Source organism: Geotrypetes seraphini, chromosome 19, assembly GCF_902459505.1.
Source record: "Geotrypetes seraphini chromosome 19, aGeoSer1.1, whole genome shotgun sequence".
Lineage (NCBI taxonomy): Eukaryota > Metazoa > Chordata > Amphibia > Gymnophiona > Dermophiidae > Geotrypetes > Geotrypetes seraphini.
The window spans coordinates 6,202,382-6,221,433 of NC_047102.1; the positions used below are offsets into that span (position 1 = coordinate 6,202,382).

Genomic DNA, 19,052 nt, shown 5'->3' on the forward strand with positions numbered 1-19,052 from the left:
GTGCGCACTAATAGGCCCTTGATCAAAAGATCTGCAGTTCTGTTCTCCACTACAATTCCAGTGCTGAAAAATCAGCGTGGCCCACCCCAGATTTTTTTTCCCTCCCCCCTTTTTTTTTTTACCTGACCCTGTCAAAGGCAGGACCCTCACCACCCCACCCCCCGGTGGCCTGGGGTTCAACCCACACCCCAATGTACCTTTAGAAACCAGGAAGGAGGGTGTGGACATCCTTCCCTCCGCCCTCCACGGTGTCATCAAAATGGCAGTGCCCCACCTGGTCATTCTGAGATGCACTGGGCAGTCCCTAACTACCAAATAAGGGCGTTTTTTCCTTATTTGGTAATTAAGCCTCACTATTTTCTAGGCAGTAAGAGCTCGTACACTAATCTTGTGTTAATCAGCAACATAGTAACTGATTAGTGCAGAAACACACTCCTTCTGTGATAAAATTTTTAAAAAATATTTTTAGCCCAAGGTCTGTATGCACAGATTATAAAATTACCACAGCAAGTTATTTTAAGCTGTAGTAAGCTAGCTAGATGCAGCAGCTAGGGCTTCCTGCACCTTAGTAAAAAGACCTCTTGATCATGGACGTTAAAATCAAATAAAAAAATAAAAATGGTTAAACCTTGCAGCACCGGCAACTCTCCTCCTCTTTGCCCCCCCCCCCATCCCATTCCTTCCCCTGCCGTGCGTAGGCCCCTTCTTCCCCCGTACCTTTTTAAGTTCGGCGCGAGCAGCCACCAACTTATTGCTTCGGCATTCTCTATGACATCACTTCCGGGACCCGTGCCCAGGAAGTGACATCAGAGAGCGCGCTGAAGCCGATGCAGACAGTACGTTGGTGGCTGCTGGCACCGAAGTTAAAAAGGTACAGGGAAGGGGCGTGCGCACGTGGCGGGGGGTGGGGAAGAGGGCAGGGGAGGGGCGCAACTCACCCTCGTTACACCACTGAGCACAGGGAGGCACTGTGTGAAATCTCTCTCATGAATTTAGGTCTGAACTATTAAGAGGTCTTCCTAACTTAACACCCCCCCCCCCTTTTTTTTTTTACTAAACAGCGCTAGCAGTTTTTAGCATCAGGAGCTGCGCTGCTCCCAACGCTCATAGGAACTCTATGAGCATCGGGTGCAGCATTCAGCGTGGCTCCCGGCGCTAAAAACTGTTAGTGTGGTTTAGTAAAAGGGGGGGCCTTATTCCCTAAAAAAAGGAACTTCAACAAATGTCTTATAATAAATAAATTCTTGTATACCGTCACAACCACGAAGTTCCAGGCGGTTAACAACAAAGAACTGTACAATCGAAAGGTACGTCAGGCTACTAAAAATGAGTGACAAGAAGAAGATTACATAGTTATTTAACAAACTTATCAAACAAGTGTGTTTTTAAAAAATTTTCTAAAAACGTTATAAGAATCTGTTTGACAAATAAGTGGACTTAACAATCAGCGTAATGGTTTATATTAAGACTTTATTGTCATCATTTTTTTTGGAGGTTGGTGCTCAGCCGTGTATGTTTCATAATTATATCATGCGCTAAATATGGCGCAGTCTTAATTTAAAAAGTCCGTCATGAATTATTACCTCATGATTTCAAGAGGCTGTGAAGAGAAACCCTCGTCCTTTCCACATAAACCTTTTAAATATATTTGAAATCCTACCTTCGAGTCAGGGTTGGCATTAAAAAAAAAGAAAAATTGTTTATGGTGACCAGGAAGATAGCGATCAACTGCAGAACCGCAGATTTTACCTGGGGGGGGTGGGTGGGGGGAATCTTTGTTTATTGCTTCAGGTGTTTGTTGCTTCAGCTTTGGAAAATATCGTCTTTAAACAAGAGTGTGAAAGATGGCACTGTTTTTGTTTTGATTTTTTTTTTTTTCCAGCCCCTCTAATAGATCAGGAGATGTTTATTTTTACATTTACTAACAGATTAATACAAACATAAGCACGAACATAGACTAATTCCAGGCAGCAATATTCTGGTTATTATCCATGTACTAGCTTACTCATTGTGTCACCACATCATTCAAGTAATTACCTTCTTTGCAAATAAAAGTCCCTGAAAATGACTTTAAAGAGACTAGTTAATGGGCCTAGAGTGTGCATTACTTCTCATCTCACAGACCAAAGGTTTAAGAGAGCATTTGATAACACATTAAAACTCAACATGATAACACAATGTTTTATTATTTTGCAATTAAAGGGCAATTCTGCAAACTGATACCTAAAGACTAGCGTCAACTGTGTGCAACAGTTACAGAATAATAGAACTAATGTGCAAGATTAGTCCAACTAATTGACAATTAGACATGCAAGTGCTAGGCACTATTCTATATAACAACATAAGACTAGCCATACTGGGTCCATCTGGCCCAGTATCCCGTTTCCAAAGAGGCCAATCCAGGACACAAGTACCTGGCAGAATCCCAAATGGTAGCAACATTCTAGAATCTCAGAGTAGCAAGAGTCCAGGTAGAATCTCAAACAATAACAAGATTCCAAATAGAATCTCAGCGTAATAACATTGCAAGCTACTGATTCCAGGGCAAATAGTGGTTTCCCCCTTGTAATCTTTATGAACAGCCATCTTGGGTCAGACCAGTGGTCCATCTAGCCCAGTATCCTGTTTCCACAGTGACCAATCCAGGTCAGAAGTACTGTACCTGGCAGAAACCCACATGGTAGCAACATTCCATGTAGAATCCCAAAGAGTAGCAAGATTCCAGGTAGAATCTCAAACAATAACAAGATTCCAAGTAGAATCTCAAAGTAGCAACATTGCATGCTACTGATCCCAGAGCAAGCAATGGCTTTCCCATGTTTGTCTCAATAGCAGACTATGGGCTTTTCATCCAGGAACGTGTCCAAACATTTTTGAAACCCAGATACGCTAACCGCGGTTACCATATCCTCTGGCAAAGAGTTCCAGAGCTTAATTATTCATTGAGTGAAAAATATTTTCCCCCTATTGGTTTTTGAAGAATTTGCATGTAAATTCATCGAATGTCCCCTAGTCTTTTGCAATTTTGAAAGAATAATAATAATAAAAAAAAAGATTCACTTTTAGCTTCCGCTTGGAAAAGAGATGGCTGGGAAAGGGGGCTAGGTGGGTATGATTCAGGTCTATAAAAACCTAAGCGGTAAAGAAAGGGTAAAAGTGAATTGATCTTTTACTCTTTCAAAAATTGCAAAGACCCGGGGACATTCCATGAAGTTACACAGAAATACCTTTAAAACCTTTAGCCTCTCCTCATATGAGAGAAGTTCCATTCCCTTCGTCATTTTGGTCGCTCTTCTAAATCTATAGCATGCCCAATCCTTGTCAGCCTGAGAAGCAAAAGCCAGGACGTGGACCGTGGCTCTCAAACATAGGGATCCTTTTACTAAGGCGCACTAACTGATTTTGCACGGGCTAATCAATTTAGCATGCGTGCATGCGTTATCCCCTTAGTAAAAGAAGGAGATAACGATGCTCAGTGCTGCCATGAGGCAAGTGGGCCTCACCCAACAAAGCTTAATGGTTTTCCTGCCCCTGCTCTGTACACACAGCTGCATAACAAAAGATCTCATAAACCCACTGCAACTTTCTGCTCAGTGAAGCACATTTCAGTGACTAAGGTAGAGCATGCGGGGCCCCTTACCTGCTCTGCTTTCATTTGGCTTCGGTTGAATCTCTTCTACGCACTCTGCTGGAAACCATCCAACAAGCCCCCGGGCGCTGCCTTCCCAGAATCCTCCTTCTCCGACGCTCAATACTAAAACACAGGGGGAAAAAAAGAATCATTCCATGTAGGAACACAGCATGTAGATTTTGAAGTCAATGGTTATAAAGACTCTTTAGGAGATCATAAAAATTTGGATTCACTAACAGTCAGATTCATTTTGACAGTCCTAAAGTGAATATTCAGGGGAAGCTGATAGCGTGATATTACAATAGGGCACCTGGGCTGTGAAGAACATAAGAATAGCCTTACTGGGTCAGACCAAAGGTCCATCAAGCCCAATAGCCCGTTCTCACGGTGGCCAATCCAGATCACTACCTAATAAAGGTGGTCCGTGTCTCTTTCTAAAACAGCCTTCCCAAAAGCTGTCGCACAAGTTTACATCAGCTCTGAGGCAGAAGTAACTTTGGCCCCTTTTCACAAAGCCCAACAGCGTGGGCAGGGACAGTTCAAATATTTTTATTTATTTTATAATTTTAAAAGACCCAAATATAAAATATTAACAGGACACGAAACAAACATTTTAAATGTGCTTGCATTTCTTTCAAAATCCTGTATGGTATTTTTATTCCCCTCGTTCCCTTGTTCTAGAACGTTTACAGATTTTCCTATGCAAGAGGCATCCAACAATTCAAACTCTCCCTTCCCTCTCGAAAAAGAATTAAAAGAGTCACATCTTGTGTTGTTCTGCACTAAGACACAATTCTTACAGTATTAAGGCTAAACCCCATCCCCCCACCCACCCCGATACAAAATGAGAAAATCACATTACTACACAAGACTCATAACTATGACTTCCAACAGATGCATGAGATTAGCAACATCAAACAAAAATCCTTAATCAAGTTCTAATCTCCAAATTATTCATTAGGGATATCTTGAAAACTCGACTGGGGGTCACCCCCATAGGTTTAAGAAATCACTGTTCTAAGAGACTGCCGTACATGTGCCAGGACGTGGATTTTACCTACTTAAAACAAATGGCCTTAATCATTCTATTTAGGGAGTTGTTTTCTGATCCAATTGTCCCTAAGGTCTTGTAAAAACAAGTTTGCTTCTGTCATCCTTCATTGTTTATAATGAAACAAACTGGCTTCAATGAAAACGAGTCTGTAAAGTGTGGCCCAGTGTGGCTTGTAAAAAAGCTCAGGGACTGAAGGGAAGGCTGTTAAACCTCCCTGAAAGAAGAGTTCACCTTCTAGTCATAGCAGCATGACAAGTCCATAGGGCACACTTAAAAGACTAAAAAAAAAAAACAAAAAACAACATTTAAAAAAATCAAAGTTCTTAAAGTCTTTCCACTTTGTGAGGTGAATATCTCCACTTGGTTAACATAAGAACTGCCACCACTATAGTCACTTAGCTACTGTAAACCGCGTCAAGCTCTACGAACGTGGAGATGATGCGGTATACAAACCTAAGGATTAGATTAGATTAGATAGGATTGAAGTCTACAAAATCCTGAATGGAGTAGAACGGGTACAAGTGGATCGATTTTTCACTCCGTTAAAAGTTACAAAACTAGGGGACAGTCGATGAAGTTACAAGGAAGTACTTTTAAAACCAATAGGAGGAAATTTTTTTCACTCGGAGAATACGTAAGCTCTGGAACGCATTGCCAGAGGTTGTAGTAACAGCGGATAGCATAACTAGTTTTAAGAAGGGTTTGGACAATATCCTGGAGGAAAAGTCCGTAGTCTGTTGTTGAGAAAGAGATAGGGGAAGCCACTGCTTGCCCTGGATTGGTAGCTTGGAATATTGCTACTCTTTGGGTTTTGGCCAGGTATTAGTGACCTGGATTGGCCACCGTGAGAACAGGCTACTGGGCTTGATGGACCACTGGTCTGACCCAGTATGGCTATTCTTATGTTCTTTCAGTCGGACAACTAACACGGGGGGAAACGTCACCATCACTGACAGAAGGCACAATGACGTGCTGTCATGACCAAGGATGGCGCCTTCTTGCAGTGGCAATGTTTGGGTAGACAATTCCGGGTCCTCGAGAGCCACAGGCAGATCAGGTTTTTCAGGATATCCACAATGAATATGAATGGAATTAATCTGCATGCACTGCCTCCTTGAGATGCAAATCTATCTCGTGCATATTTTAAGGTGGATATCCTGAAAACTTGACCGGGCTGTGGCTCTCGAGGACCGGACTTGCCTACTCCTGCTTCAGATGCGTAAGATGGATAGTAACAGAATTAATCTGCTTTTCAGTTTCAGAAATAAAAAGATGAGCCAAACAGAGGCATCAAAAGGGATCTCTATCTTTACATGGCACGATGCTTCTCCCCAAACTTTATTGCGTTTCCTTCCAGATGTCATCATTTGAATAATATGTAGATTTTTTTAAAATGTACTACATTGTCATTTTCTGTTAAGATGAAAGAAACCAGTATGTTGTTTTCCAGATTCCTATCTCCTCCCCTCTCCCCCCCCTTTTTTTTTTTACAAAGCCACATTAGGCTTTTTCTATCGTCGGCAGCAGCATAGCCAATGGTCCATCCAGTCTGCCCAACCACACATGCTCCATAAAAATTAACCATTTAATTTAAATGGTCCTTTTTCTTAGATATTTCTGGACCAGAAACCCAGAGCTCTGCCCGGTCATGTGCTTAGGTTCCATCTCCGGGAGTCTCCATCAAAGCTCACTCCAGCCCATCGAAACCCTCCCCAGCCCGTCCTCAACTGAATGTCCATATACAGGACACAGACCGTGCAAGCCTGCCCAGTCCTGGCCTTAGTTCCTTCAATGTATACCCATTATTTTCTGATTAGAGATCCTCTGTGTTCATCTCACGCTCGTTTTGAACTCCGTCACCGTTTTCTTCTCCACCACCTCCCTTGGGAACGCATTCTACGCATCAACCACCCTCTCTGTAAAGAAGATGCCTAACTATCCCCTCCCCCCATTTTTACGAAGCCACGTTAGGCATCGGAGTTAATACCACTACAGCCAGCGATAAAAAAGCCTAACGCAGCTTCTTAAAAAGGGAGGGGGGTGGTATATTACTCAAGCAAATTTTCTGACAAAATTAATTGCACTCCTTAGAAAATCAGACTCCTGCATCCCAGAAAAATCAATTAAACCTCTTTACCTCGAGTTTCACACCAGAATGGACTAATATAGAATAGCATCAGCTTCATTCTTTCATATACCCTTCCCCAGTATACAATCTCCTCGTGACAATGCATTTCTGGAGTTTGGAGGGAAAACAAAACAACTGAATCCCAGCCCTGATATCAGGTTGTACCCATGGAGAAGAAATCACAAAGCACATGATTAGATTATGTGACCCAACTCCATGGAACCTCAAGGCAATTCTAGAAGACTTGACGTCAATACTGTAAAATTGTACAGATGCCAGACTGGATCAAAATCAAGTCTTCCATGCGTGCTGATGTGACCACAAATATTTCCCTTCTCTTTAACTAGGTTACTAAGTGAAAAGACAAATCTTCAGTTAAAAATTGTGCCAAGCACCATGGAAACAATCCAATCACCTCTCAGGGACCAATCTAGGAAGGCACTATAAATAACATGTACCAGAGGTACAAGACATTTTATTTTATTCAAATAAATCCCACCTATTCATTTGTAGCATAAGATAGTTCACAACAATTCAAAAAATCAATCAATCAATCAATCAATATGAGCCAATTCAACAGATATACAAATCAAAAGAAGCAACACAAATTAAAAAAATAGCTTTGAAGAGAAGGAAGTTCATCAAAACAAGCAGGATATCAATAGAATCTAGACACCAGTGTAAAAGCTTGGTGCTATAATAGGAACTGGAAAAAGACATCTATTTTAGACCTATTTTACAAAAGGTAATATAGGCAACTATTGGCTCATTTTCAAAGGAGAAAAATGGAGCAACCTATCCTTGAAAACTAGTGAGGTACCAGAGGACTGGAAATTGGCAAATGTCACACCCATCTTCAAGAAGGGATCGAGGGGTGACCCCGGGAACTACAGGCCGGTGAGCCTAACTTCAATTATAGGGAAGATGGTGGAAGCTATGATCAAGGACGCCATTTGCGAGCACATCGAGAGGAATGGCCTACTGAGAACAAGCCAGCATGGATTCTGCAAGGGAAGGTCGTGCCTAACGAACCTTCTGTACTTCTTTGAGGGAATAAGCAGTCGGGTGGACAATGGGGAGCCCATAGACATCATTTACCTCGATTTTCAGAAGGCTTTCGACAAGGTGCCACATGAAAGGCTACTTAAGAAGCTGTGGAACCACGGGGTGGGAGGGGATGTGCACAGATGGATCAAACACTGGTTGTCGGGTAGACTGCAGAGGGTTGGAGTAAAGGGTCAATTTTCTGACTGGCGGGGAGTCACGAGCGGTGTGCCACAGGGATCGGTGCTGGGGCCGTTGCTTTTTAACATATTCATAAATGACCTGGAAAAGGAGGCAAAGTGTGAGGTTATAAAATTTGCAGACGATACCAAACTGTGCGGCAGAGTTAGGACCAGGGAGGAGTGTGAGGACCTACAAAGGGACCTGGACAAGCTGGAAGACTGGGCAAACAAATGGCAAATGCGCTTCAACGTGGACAAATGCAAGGTCATGCATATAGGGAAAAAGAACCCGTTGTTCAGCTACAAATTGGGGGGGGTATTGTTGGGAGACAGCAGACTCGAGAGAGACTTGGGTGTGTTGGTGGATGCATCACTGAAGCCATCTGCACAGTGCGCAGCAGCCTCGAAAAAAGCCAACAGGATGCTGGGCATCATAAAGAAGGGCATAACAACCAGAACACGGGAAGTCATCATGCCATTGTATCGAGCGATGGTGCGTCCGCATCTGGAATACTGCGTTCAGTATTGGTCGCCACACCTCAAGAAGGACATGGCGGTACTTGAGAGAGTCCAAAGGAGAGCAACGAGAATGGTAAGAGGGCTGGAACACTGCTCATACGCCGAGAGGCTGGAAAGGCTGGGGCTCTTCTCTCTGGAGAAAAGGAGGCTCAGGGGAGATATGATAGAGACCTTCAAGATCATGAGGGGCATAGAGAGGGTGAATAGGGACAGATTCTTCAGACTAAAGGGGACAGCAAATACAAGGGGGCATTCTGAGAAACTGAAGGGAGATAGGTTCAAAACAAATGCAAGGAAGTTTTTTTTCACCCAGAGGGTCGTGGACACTTGGAATGCACTACCAGAGGAAGTGATCAAACAGAGTACGGTCCAAGGATTCAAACAGGGATTGGACAGATTCCTGACGGATAAAGGGATCGTGGGATACTGAGGGAGGAGCTGGGATGTAACACAAGTATAGAATGTTAACCAGGTAATGAGTATAAACCAACCAGGTCGTGCATGTGCAAAACTGGAGGGCTAGGACTTCGATAGGAAGGCAGGACTTAAACGAGATACCAAGGTGGCAAGGGAGCCCCTTCTAGTGATTCAGACAGGTCGTGACCTGTTTGGGCCGCCGCGGGAGCGGACTGCTGGGCAGGATGGACCTATGGTCTGACCGGCAGAGGCACTGCTTATGTTCTTATGTTCTTATGTAAACCCCAACATGTACTTAGGGCTCCTTTTATGAAGCCACGGTAATGACTTTCCATTGTATTTTCTTTTTTTTTATATATTAATCATAAGAACTGCCATCTCCAGATCAGACCTTCGGTCCATCAAGTCCAGTGATCCGCACACGAAGAGGCCCAGCCAGGTGTACACCTGGTATAATTTTAGTCACCCATATCCCTCTATGCTTCTCGTAAGGAGATAAGAACATAAGAACATAAGAAGTTGCCTCCGCTGAGGCAGACCATAGGTCCATCCTGCTCAGCGGTCCGCACCCGCGGCGGCCCATCAGGCCCATTGCCTGAGCAATGGTCTATACCTATCTATACCCCCCAATCCCTTTTTCTTCTAGGAATCTATCCAAACCTTCTTTGAAACCATTTAATGTTTTCTTGTCTACAACAGCCTCTGGAAGCGCGTTCCATGTATCCACCACCCTCTGAGTGAAAAAGAATTTCCTAGCGTTTGTTCTAAACCTGTCCCCTTTCAATTTCTCCGAGTGCCCCCTTGTACTTGTGGCGCCCCTTAATTTGAAAAATCTGCCCCTGTCTATTTTTTCTATGCCCTTCAGGATCTTGAAGGTTTCTATCATGTCTCCTCTAAGTCTTCGCTTCTCCAGGGAGAAAAGTCCCAACTGCTTCAATCTGTCGGTATATGGGAGATTTTCCATTCCCTTTATCAGTTTGGTTGCTCTTCTTTGTACTCCCTCAAGTACCGCCATGTCTTTCTTGAGGTACGGCGACCAGTACTGGACACAGATGTGCGTCTAGTTTGCTTTTAAATCCTAGAACGATTTTGTGAACCGCCTAGAACTTAACAGTTTTGCGGTATAAAAGTGAGTTTTATGTTATGATTTTCCATTACCACTTCTAGACCGCAAATACCTTTCAATTCAATGCGATGTACAGAAAACTATAACAGAAACTGTACAGCAACAGTGATCTACAAGACCCACTGAAAACAATCAATACTTAAATGCAAATTACAGGACCATCATTTTCCTACAAATCTAGCAAACAAAGATGATTTTAATAATTTTCTAAAAGGTAATTACAATGATGATAATGGTAACAATTTTCGAAGTTCATCGATCCAGCTAGCTGGCTGAAAAGCGAATGATCATTGTAACAACTTCTTGTAAATACAATCTCGTACGGAAGGGAACACATATAATGGAAGTGACCCATAACTGGCAGTCAGTATTGAGCCATTAAATACCCAGAATCTGTCCTTGGAGGACTTTACAGCAGAGAGACCCAAATTTAAACAATACCCTGGCTTCAAAAGGGAGCCGGTGAAGCTCTTTATAATGCTGGGTAACATGATCAGATTTCTTTAGATTGAAGATCAGACGAACGGCCGCATTTTGGATTTTGCAGGCTATATATACACCACTGATTCCCCTGCGGCAAATGCATGGAAGCTCATTCAATTCTTACGGGCTTCGGTGCATTTGCCGCAAAATAACCGCTACCGCTCCCTCGGTGCGGGAAAATTCAGGTTACCACAAAACGTATTAACTATTTTATAAAAATATACATTTTTTATGGAAGACGCCATGGGCCTAGATGAAAATGCCCGATTTTAATGCAGTGGTATATCTGAGCTTACCATGTGGGAACGTCCCATGTTAAAACATGCTCAGTCCAGATTTCACTACACTTTTGCCTGGAGTTCTGCAGTTTAAAAAGCACTTAAAGACTATTTTGTTTGAGAGTTCAGTTTTATTTTTATTTTTTTTGTTAGTTAAGATGTCAATAAGGGCTCCTTTTATCAAGCCGCGCTAGCGGGGTTAATGCGCGTGACGTTTCATCAAACACTAACTCCCGCGCTGGCTTAAAAACTACCGCCTTCTCAAGAGGAGGCGGTAGCGGCTAGCACGGCCGGCGGTTTAACGCACGCTATTACACGCTTTAAACCACTAGCGCAGCTTGATAAAAGGATCCCTAAGTGATCTTATTATGTATGTTTTATTGTTCCTCACACAGAACTGGCAGATTATAGGGAGTAATAGATTTTTTAAATAAATGGCCCCTTAATTAGTAGTTCTGATCTAAACTGCCATATTTGCTAGTTAGAGAAAATTAACTCTTTAACAGTGGTGCTCTACTGCATTTGTACTGCAGCTTTTCAATCCTGAAGAGGATTATAAAAATATTAAAACTATAATTCACACCATAAACAATTAAAAATTCAGTAAATAATTACAAAAGAGAAAAAAAAAAAGAACATTTCCAATGCCATGCAATAACAAAAACAATAACAGTCATATTGTCATTTAGGATGACATAACAGATGAATGCCATTGTGAAGATTAAAACAGCCATTCAAAGTAATTAGCCAACAAATTCTGCTCTCATGGATTTAACCATGAAAGAGAAGGCAAGAGTTAATATAGTTAAGCAAACTGGAGGTGCTGAATTCTCTTCCTCTGAGGCCTGCAAGCAGGTCATATTTTAAGAACAACCAACGCATATGTAAATTGACCTATTCAGATGTAAATCTACTGGCTCAGTCTTTGTGAAATTGGATCATCTGTATCCAGATGTGCCTCATGCATATGGATTTTGGACAGCCTAAAAACCCGACTAGTTTGCTGTTTTCGAAGACAGGGATTGGCACAGCTCAAACTGTGTACAAACCATACAATCATTCAGAAAGAGAAACCTTTAACGGAGAGGCACAGCCATGGGTTTGGTGAGCACGCATTGTACACTTAAATTTCTGTGTGGCAAATTAGGTATAACTTGTACTGGAAACCTTGTCTTGGAAGGACAACCATAGCAAATTGTAACCAGTAAATTGTATATCATGTATCAAGTTAGGATAAAACCTTGTATCGTAAACTTGTACAGAAATTATGTATTTTAAAAACCTGTAACCCGTTCTGAGTTTTTGGGGGACAACGGACTAGAAAACCGAATTAAATAAATAAATAAATAAGCCACTGCTTCCCCTTTGATCAGTGGCATGGAAACTTTCTATCATTTGGGATTCCAGAATCTTGTTATTCTTTGGGACTCCAGAATCTTGCTGCTATTTGGGATTCTGCACGGAATCTTGTTACTCTCTGGGGTTCTACCAGGTACTTGTGGCTTGGATCGGTCACTGCTAGAACAGGGCTAGAAGGACCATCAGTCTGCCCCAGCATGGCTATTCTTTTGTTGCTATGTTTTCAACTTCTAACTCCCATTCACCGTAAAATTACCTATGTCCATCCTACCAATCTCTCTGCTAGAAACTTCCCAACCCCTATATGCCCTGTATGTCCAAACTAGATTGTAAGCTCTTCAGAGAAGGGACTGTCTATTTACATGTCAAAATGTACAGCGCTGCGTATGCCTTTCGGCGCTATAGTGGGAATGAAAAATAGGAGCAGCATGCATGCGTCATCAATCTGAATTGAGTAGAGGAACTGTTTTGTGATTTTCAGCCTGTAAATGACTTTTTGGAAGACAAAAGATTTCTGTTCATATTGTGACTAGGGTGTCTGCAGAACAAAGTCAGCAGAAGTGATTGGGTGATGGGCTACATTTTGTGCACTTGAGACCTTCGAAGGTGAAAATAGTGTTTAACTGCACAAAGAAAATGTCATTTTGACTTCATGACAAAAATGGCAAGGTGTTATTACTTGACAGCCTTTATGCAAGCTGGGTCTTGATACCTGGCTCTTGGAAAGGAACCTTTAATACTCCAGAGAGACTTAACTGTGCTTCTGGTAACAAGCAGCATGGATTCATTTAGTACCATCCTCTTTTCATGCATATCACCTAAGACAATGGGCACATTATAACACAATAACAAAAAAAGCCCTAAATATCCAGCATCAGTTCCACTAACACACAAATATCCAAGTATGAATGCACACATGCTCTGAAGTGCCTGCATTAGAGAATGACAGGGGGACAAATTTTTCCCCATCCCCAGGGACAGGAAAATAACTCACGGGGACGGGACAGGAAAATGAGTTCCCATGGGGATGGGGAAAAATTTGTCCCCCTGTCATTCTCTAGTTTGAACCCAGCTTTAACCACTGCCCCAACTCTAGAAATCAAAATGTAGTAAAAATGAGCCCAGGACAGGCAATCAAGTAAATGTGACATCACTGACGAGGTTGGCTCTTATTGGTGGAATGGGGCATTATGACTTCACAATCTCATCTCCGGAATGTTGCTATGAGGGGGGTGCTAAAATGTTCTCAGCCCAGCAAAGAAGAGAATGACGTGGATAAGGTTGAATCACTGATATGAAACAGTGTCAAAACATAGAATTCTGTATCTGCAAATTGGCACTTTACAAAATAAAATAACGCTCTTTTCAGCTCCAGTGGCAAAATAACACTCAGAAGTTAGGAAGTTGGTTGGTTGGGCTGAGAACTTTTCAGCACCCCCTCATATACTATTCTATAAGTTATACAGGTAAGTGCACATCCCATTCATGTGTACATGTACTTCTTAAGTATGCATTATGCATATTTATGTATGCATATAACTGTCATGTTAATTGTAGCACTTATATTATGCATAAATATGCATCATTCCTAATACTGACCTTTTACCCTGTCCCCTTTGTGAAGGGGGATTTCCCCTTCTCCTTGAGGCTGATATGGCTTCACAACAATAAAATGCCTTCCGGGTACAGCACTGTAAAGCTTTCGTTTCGGTCCCTGATAATCCAAGGCAGAGGCAGCTTCCTTGTTGGCATTAGGGCTGAAATCAAAAGCACCCAATCAAAAAACAGAATAAATATATAAACAAACAAATGCATTTTTGATTTACAGCTTCTGAAACTGTAGGGTTTACACTTCTGTAGAGATTTGTTGATTTTCCCAGAAATATAATACACGTCACCCTCCGTATTTGCGGTTTCAATTATTCACGGTTTTTTAGCTTGCTGGCTCCTCCCCTCAAATTACATCAGTTTGCATAGAGAAATCGCCGATTCCAAGCGTTTACAGAGAAAATTGCCGACTCCCAGCACTTTCTTCACCGTGTTTTGCCTCTCCTTCAGGAACAGGCCAGGCCTCCCACTATGTTATTCGCGGTGTCACCATATTTGTGATGGTTTTTAATAGACGTCAGCGAATAACGTATGAAAAAGTTACTCGCATTTTTTTTTCTGTTTTGGCGGTTCTTTTAATCCCCTATCACAGTGAATACGAAGGGAGACGTGTACAGAATCTTTTCGTAAAGGCAGTAAATAAATATGACTAGCAATACAATTCCCCTACAAGAAATATTAAACAACCAGAAAATTACCCAAGGATTTCTTCAGGAAAAGTGCCAGTTCTGTCTCCCTTTTGAAAAAAGGGGGAAAAAAAATCTGATCTTTTCCTAACGACTTATAAGTTTGTTAGAGCTAGTTGCATCCATTTTTTTTAAAATGTGGGCAAACATAGATCTACAACTCATATGCATTTATAATGCAACAATCTAGAACTATGTCCTCTTCTGTACCCCTCTGTATCCCTTCCGTACCCTTTATCACTTCCCAACTCTGAAAAGTAGAAAGGTCATATATCCCTCCAAAGACCTACCTCCACCCAAAGATGGAGCCATTTCAGAATTATTTGAGGGGACTATACACACCCCTAAATATGAAGCAATAAGCTGCTCACATTAACTTTCTGCAAGCAGCACATGCTAATGACAACATTAATGCATGAGAAACGCCTCTTTTTGATGAAGTGCGAGTTTTAGGCTTGCCATGCATTAAAATTCTACATTAAAACACGTTAAACCTAAAACTTAATGCACTTAAGTTAAAAAAACCTAAAAATCAGAAAAAAAAGAACAAAACTATTTGAAACCCTAGTATGCAAAGAATTTAATGCTTATATTGACAAACACTCCTGTCTTCACCCAACACAATATGGATACAGAGCTCAGCATAGTACCACTTCTCACATTAACAACCAACATCAAGCAAACCCCATGCAGAGGACAATAGGTCATCTTGCTCCAATTTGATATCTCCGCAAGCCTTCGACTCCATAGACCACAACTTACTACTAACAAAGGTTCAGTGAAAATGGAATAGGAGGCACATTTCTAGACTGGCTCAAATTATTCCTGACCGAAAAAGAATACACTGCGTGCAAAGACAAAACCTACTCCCAGATCTGGAAATCTTTCTGTGGAGTTCCACAAGGCTCCCCCATTGTCTCCAATCCTATTCAACTTTGAAAACACCAAATTCAAAAAAGGGAAGCAGCTATTCGCCTATGTGGACGAAGTTGCCAGAGGTTGTGGTGAAAGCGGACAGCATAGCTGGTTTTAAGAAAGATTTGGACAAATTCCTGGGAAAAAAAGTCCATAGTCTGTTATTAAGACATGGGGGAAGCCTCTGCTTGCCCTGATAGGTAGCATGGAATGTTAATACTCTTTGGGTTTTGGCCAGGTACTAGTAACCTGGATTGGTCACCATGAGAATGGGCTACTGAGCTTGATGGACCATTGGTCTGACCCAGTAAGGCTATTCTTATGTTCTCATGTTCTTATACAACTGGATTTGACTACCCCAAACACCTCAGAAAAAGTCTCAAATGGAATAAACAAGAAATCAACTTGGGCAACCAACAAGCAGCTCAAATTAAATGCAACCAAAACCAAATATGGTTTCACACAGCCCAACAAACAGTCCCCAGCTCCCTGATTCTTCTCTCAACTCCACTCTCTCTGTGCCCCACAAATCTCCAAACCTACGGAAGAACTCCTTCTACAGCATGAAACAACTACATTTGATAAGAGCCCTCTTTTTTGAACAACACTTCGCCATCTTGGTTCAAATGCTTGTCTTATCACTACTGCAACTCCCTAAATGCAGGCCTCAACACCACCCATTTACAGATTACAGCTTATTCAGAACAAAGCAGTCAGGCTGATCTTCAGACTAAAGAAATTTGATTTACTTCCAACCTACTATTACAAACTTCGGTGGCTACCTATGACCTCTAGAATATAATTCAAAGTATCCTGCATCTCATTCCACATATGTCACACCAATTCCTCAGAGGCACTAATACATATTCTCAAAACTCTACTTCACAACCTCAAGATTAGCCAATATTTCACCGATGATTCTCCCATCAGCAAAAGGAATCAAATACAAGCCTATATTGAACTCTCTGTTCACTTATGTTGCTATCAAAATCTGGAATAGCCTAACCAGGAAAGAATCCTGCTACCTAAAATTCAGAAGAAAAGTAAAAATGTTCCTTTTCCACAAACTATCAGGGCCAGCAAATGCAACAACCATCCCCCCAACCTCATCTAACAACCACTCAACCAAGCTACTTGTCCTTGCAGCCCAGTGAATGATATAACTTAAATGCAAAATCAATACTGACTCTACAAAAATGCAGATAATTCTGACACTCTACTGATCTCTGGCCCATAAACAATTGTTCTCATCGCTTATTGTACTGCATAATTGTTTCCTGTCATTCTCAAATACAACACCGGAGAGAAAAGCCAGAGAGGCCTCCACGACGAGGAGAACAACCCACTTATTCCCATCCTCCTCTAAATTTACAACAGATAAATTTATAAATGTATAAATCTACAATGTATTATATGATAGGCTTGAATAACCACTGTAAACTTCTCCATGCTGTTCATGGGTTTTAATGCATTATAAATCGCCTTTTAAATCCATTTAGGTATTGTGCGATCCACAAATCAAAGATTAGATTAGAATAGAATAAATGCCACTCGCTGGACTATAGCCGGATTATCAGTGACATCATCCAGATATCACTGCTTAAAATCTGCCTAGCTAGTACTGGGGTGGTCCAGACCACAGCTAAGGCAGAGCTGGAATTTATATGGATAATGCTGATAGTCAGCACTGGTATATAGTTAATTATACAGGTAAGATAGAACAGCAAATAAGTGTCCTAACTGGTATCAGCTGAGCTAAGATGTGGGCATAGATTTAAACGCCACGGTCAGAATTCAAACCCAATGCCAAACACAGTTTTTAAATATTGTGGACTTAACTATTTACACCCAAGGAGAGAAAAATGATCCCCCTTGCTGCATTCCACACCCCCACCCATGTGGCGAATCACAGTGTTTCTCTAAGAAATTTAAAAAAAAAAAAATGCTGTTTTCAAAATCATTTTCACACACAAAACAGAAATGGGGATGTTGAAAATTGCCCCAAAACATACACATATTTGGGGAGGTATTCCTAAAGGTGGGACTGGGAATGCACAAACGGCTGTGCTTGACTTTCCTAAAGTATGTGCACAGGTTTCTATGGAAAAGTACCTGCCCAAAAAACAGCGACATATCTGTATATACATACTTTTACTAAGTCAGTCCTGAAAGATAAATTTTTCTCTTTGAAAACTGATAGTAACCTAGCCCCCCAACACAGACATTCTCTGGAAGGCTAGTAGTCCTCTCCCGCCTCTCCCCTCAGGCCCCCCTCAAAATCCCTAGTACAGAGACCTTAAGCCAAGCCCCCCAACCTGTGCCTTGCATGAGGAAGGAGCTATGCCCACTTGGCTCCTGCCTCCAGTTTACATTTTCTGCAAAATGGCAGCACCCCATCCCTCAAAAGTGCATCCTGGGATGCAGCAGGCGGAGCCTGTGTACCATATAAGGGAATTTCTCCTTTATATGGTAGACAGACACCATCCGGTGCATCCCAGGATGAATAAGGATCTTTACTTCTATTGTTTATCTATATTTTCTATTATATTTTATGAATTAATGTAAAACAATTTGAATGATTTTGTCAGGAAGATGATATAACACTTTTAACGGATCCTTTTGCAAAGCTGGAGTAAGCACTAGAACTTGCTTACCGCAGCTGAAGAGGGCTTTCCAGAGGACCTACGGAGGCACGTTGCAATAAGGCAGTGCATAAATTGTGTCCGGGGAGGGTTGGAGAGGAGTCGTTTTTGCACTAATCTGTTAGCACATCTGCATTATTATGCAGTGATAAGCATGTGAGCCCTTAGGTAACTGACCTGTACAATCTTAGTCCTCATCAAATGATCTTTGAATTGTTATTCACTAACTCTGAACTTTGTTCATTCCACTCAATACTGTAATACCTTTTAATCATTGTAAACCGCATAGAACTTCACAGTCCTGCGGTATATAAACTGTTATTATTATTATTATTATTATCGTTTGCAAAATAGGTGGTGGTGGTGGTAAGGGCACACACATGAACGGCAAAACCGGTACATGGCCATTAACTCAGATAATGAAAAATCATTCATTTTCCAGCTATACTAAAAATCCTTTTACCTAAAGATCCTTTTACTAATCTGCACCCTTTTGCAGGTCTTTCTCAGACATTAAGGCCACTTTTTGGGCAGATTTGTTAAAATATCTCTACACAAATGTGCGCGCATAAATATTTTTAAAAAGTAATTTTCAAAATATTAAGTCTGTATATATATTTTTATTTTCAAAATTCTGTAGTGTCTATGCTGGGGGGGAGGGGGGAAAAATGTGTGTACCTTAAACGCATGTACTTTGAATGACCACCATGACACATAACGTGCTCCATCTGTGTTCCCTATCAAAGAGATTTTTCCTAGAAGTGGTGGCCCCCCAAAAAAATGTTAAAATGAAAGTAGCTTGCCAATGGTCTGAGAAAAATGCTCCATGTTCTCATCAATGGCAATCAGCAGTTGTCACAGCTGACCTACTTTTCTGGATAAGAGGTTGCAAACCTTAGTGATAACAAGCTGGCACCCCTGATCCCAACGTCCAATAAAAATGCATCAGACACAGGGAATTATTATTATTGAAAAACTGG

General features: G+C 41.5%; 1 protein-coding gene across 2 annotated transcripts in view; it reads right to left on the reverse strand.

Moving 5' to 3' along the window:
- Window positions 1-19,052, reverse strand: part of SHANK2 (SH3 and multiple ankyrin repeat domains 2) — a 349,291-nt gene that overhangs the window by 198,604 nt on the left and 131,635 nt on the right. For both annotated transcript variants that reach the window (XM_033928600.1, XM_033928599.1), the window contains exons 13-14: window positions 13,821-13,978; window positions 3,641-3,754 (exon numbers count right to left, since the gene is read on the reverse strand). In XM_033928600.1, the coding sequence (XP_033784491.1) occupies window positions 3,641-3,754; window positions 13,821-13,978 (272 nt within the window). The remainder of the gene's footprint in view (window positions 1-3,640; window positions 3,755-13,820; window positions 13,979-19,052) is intronic.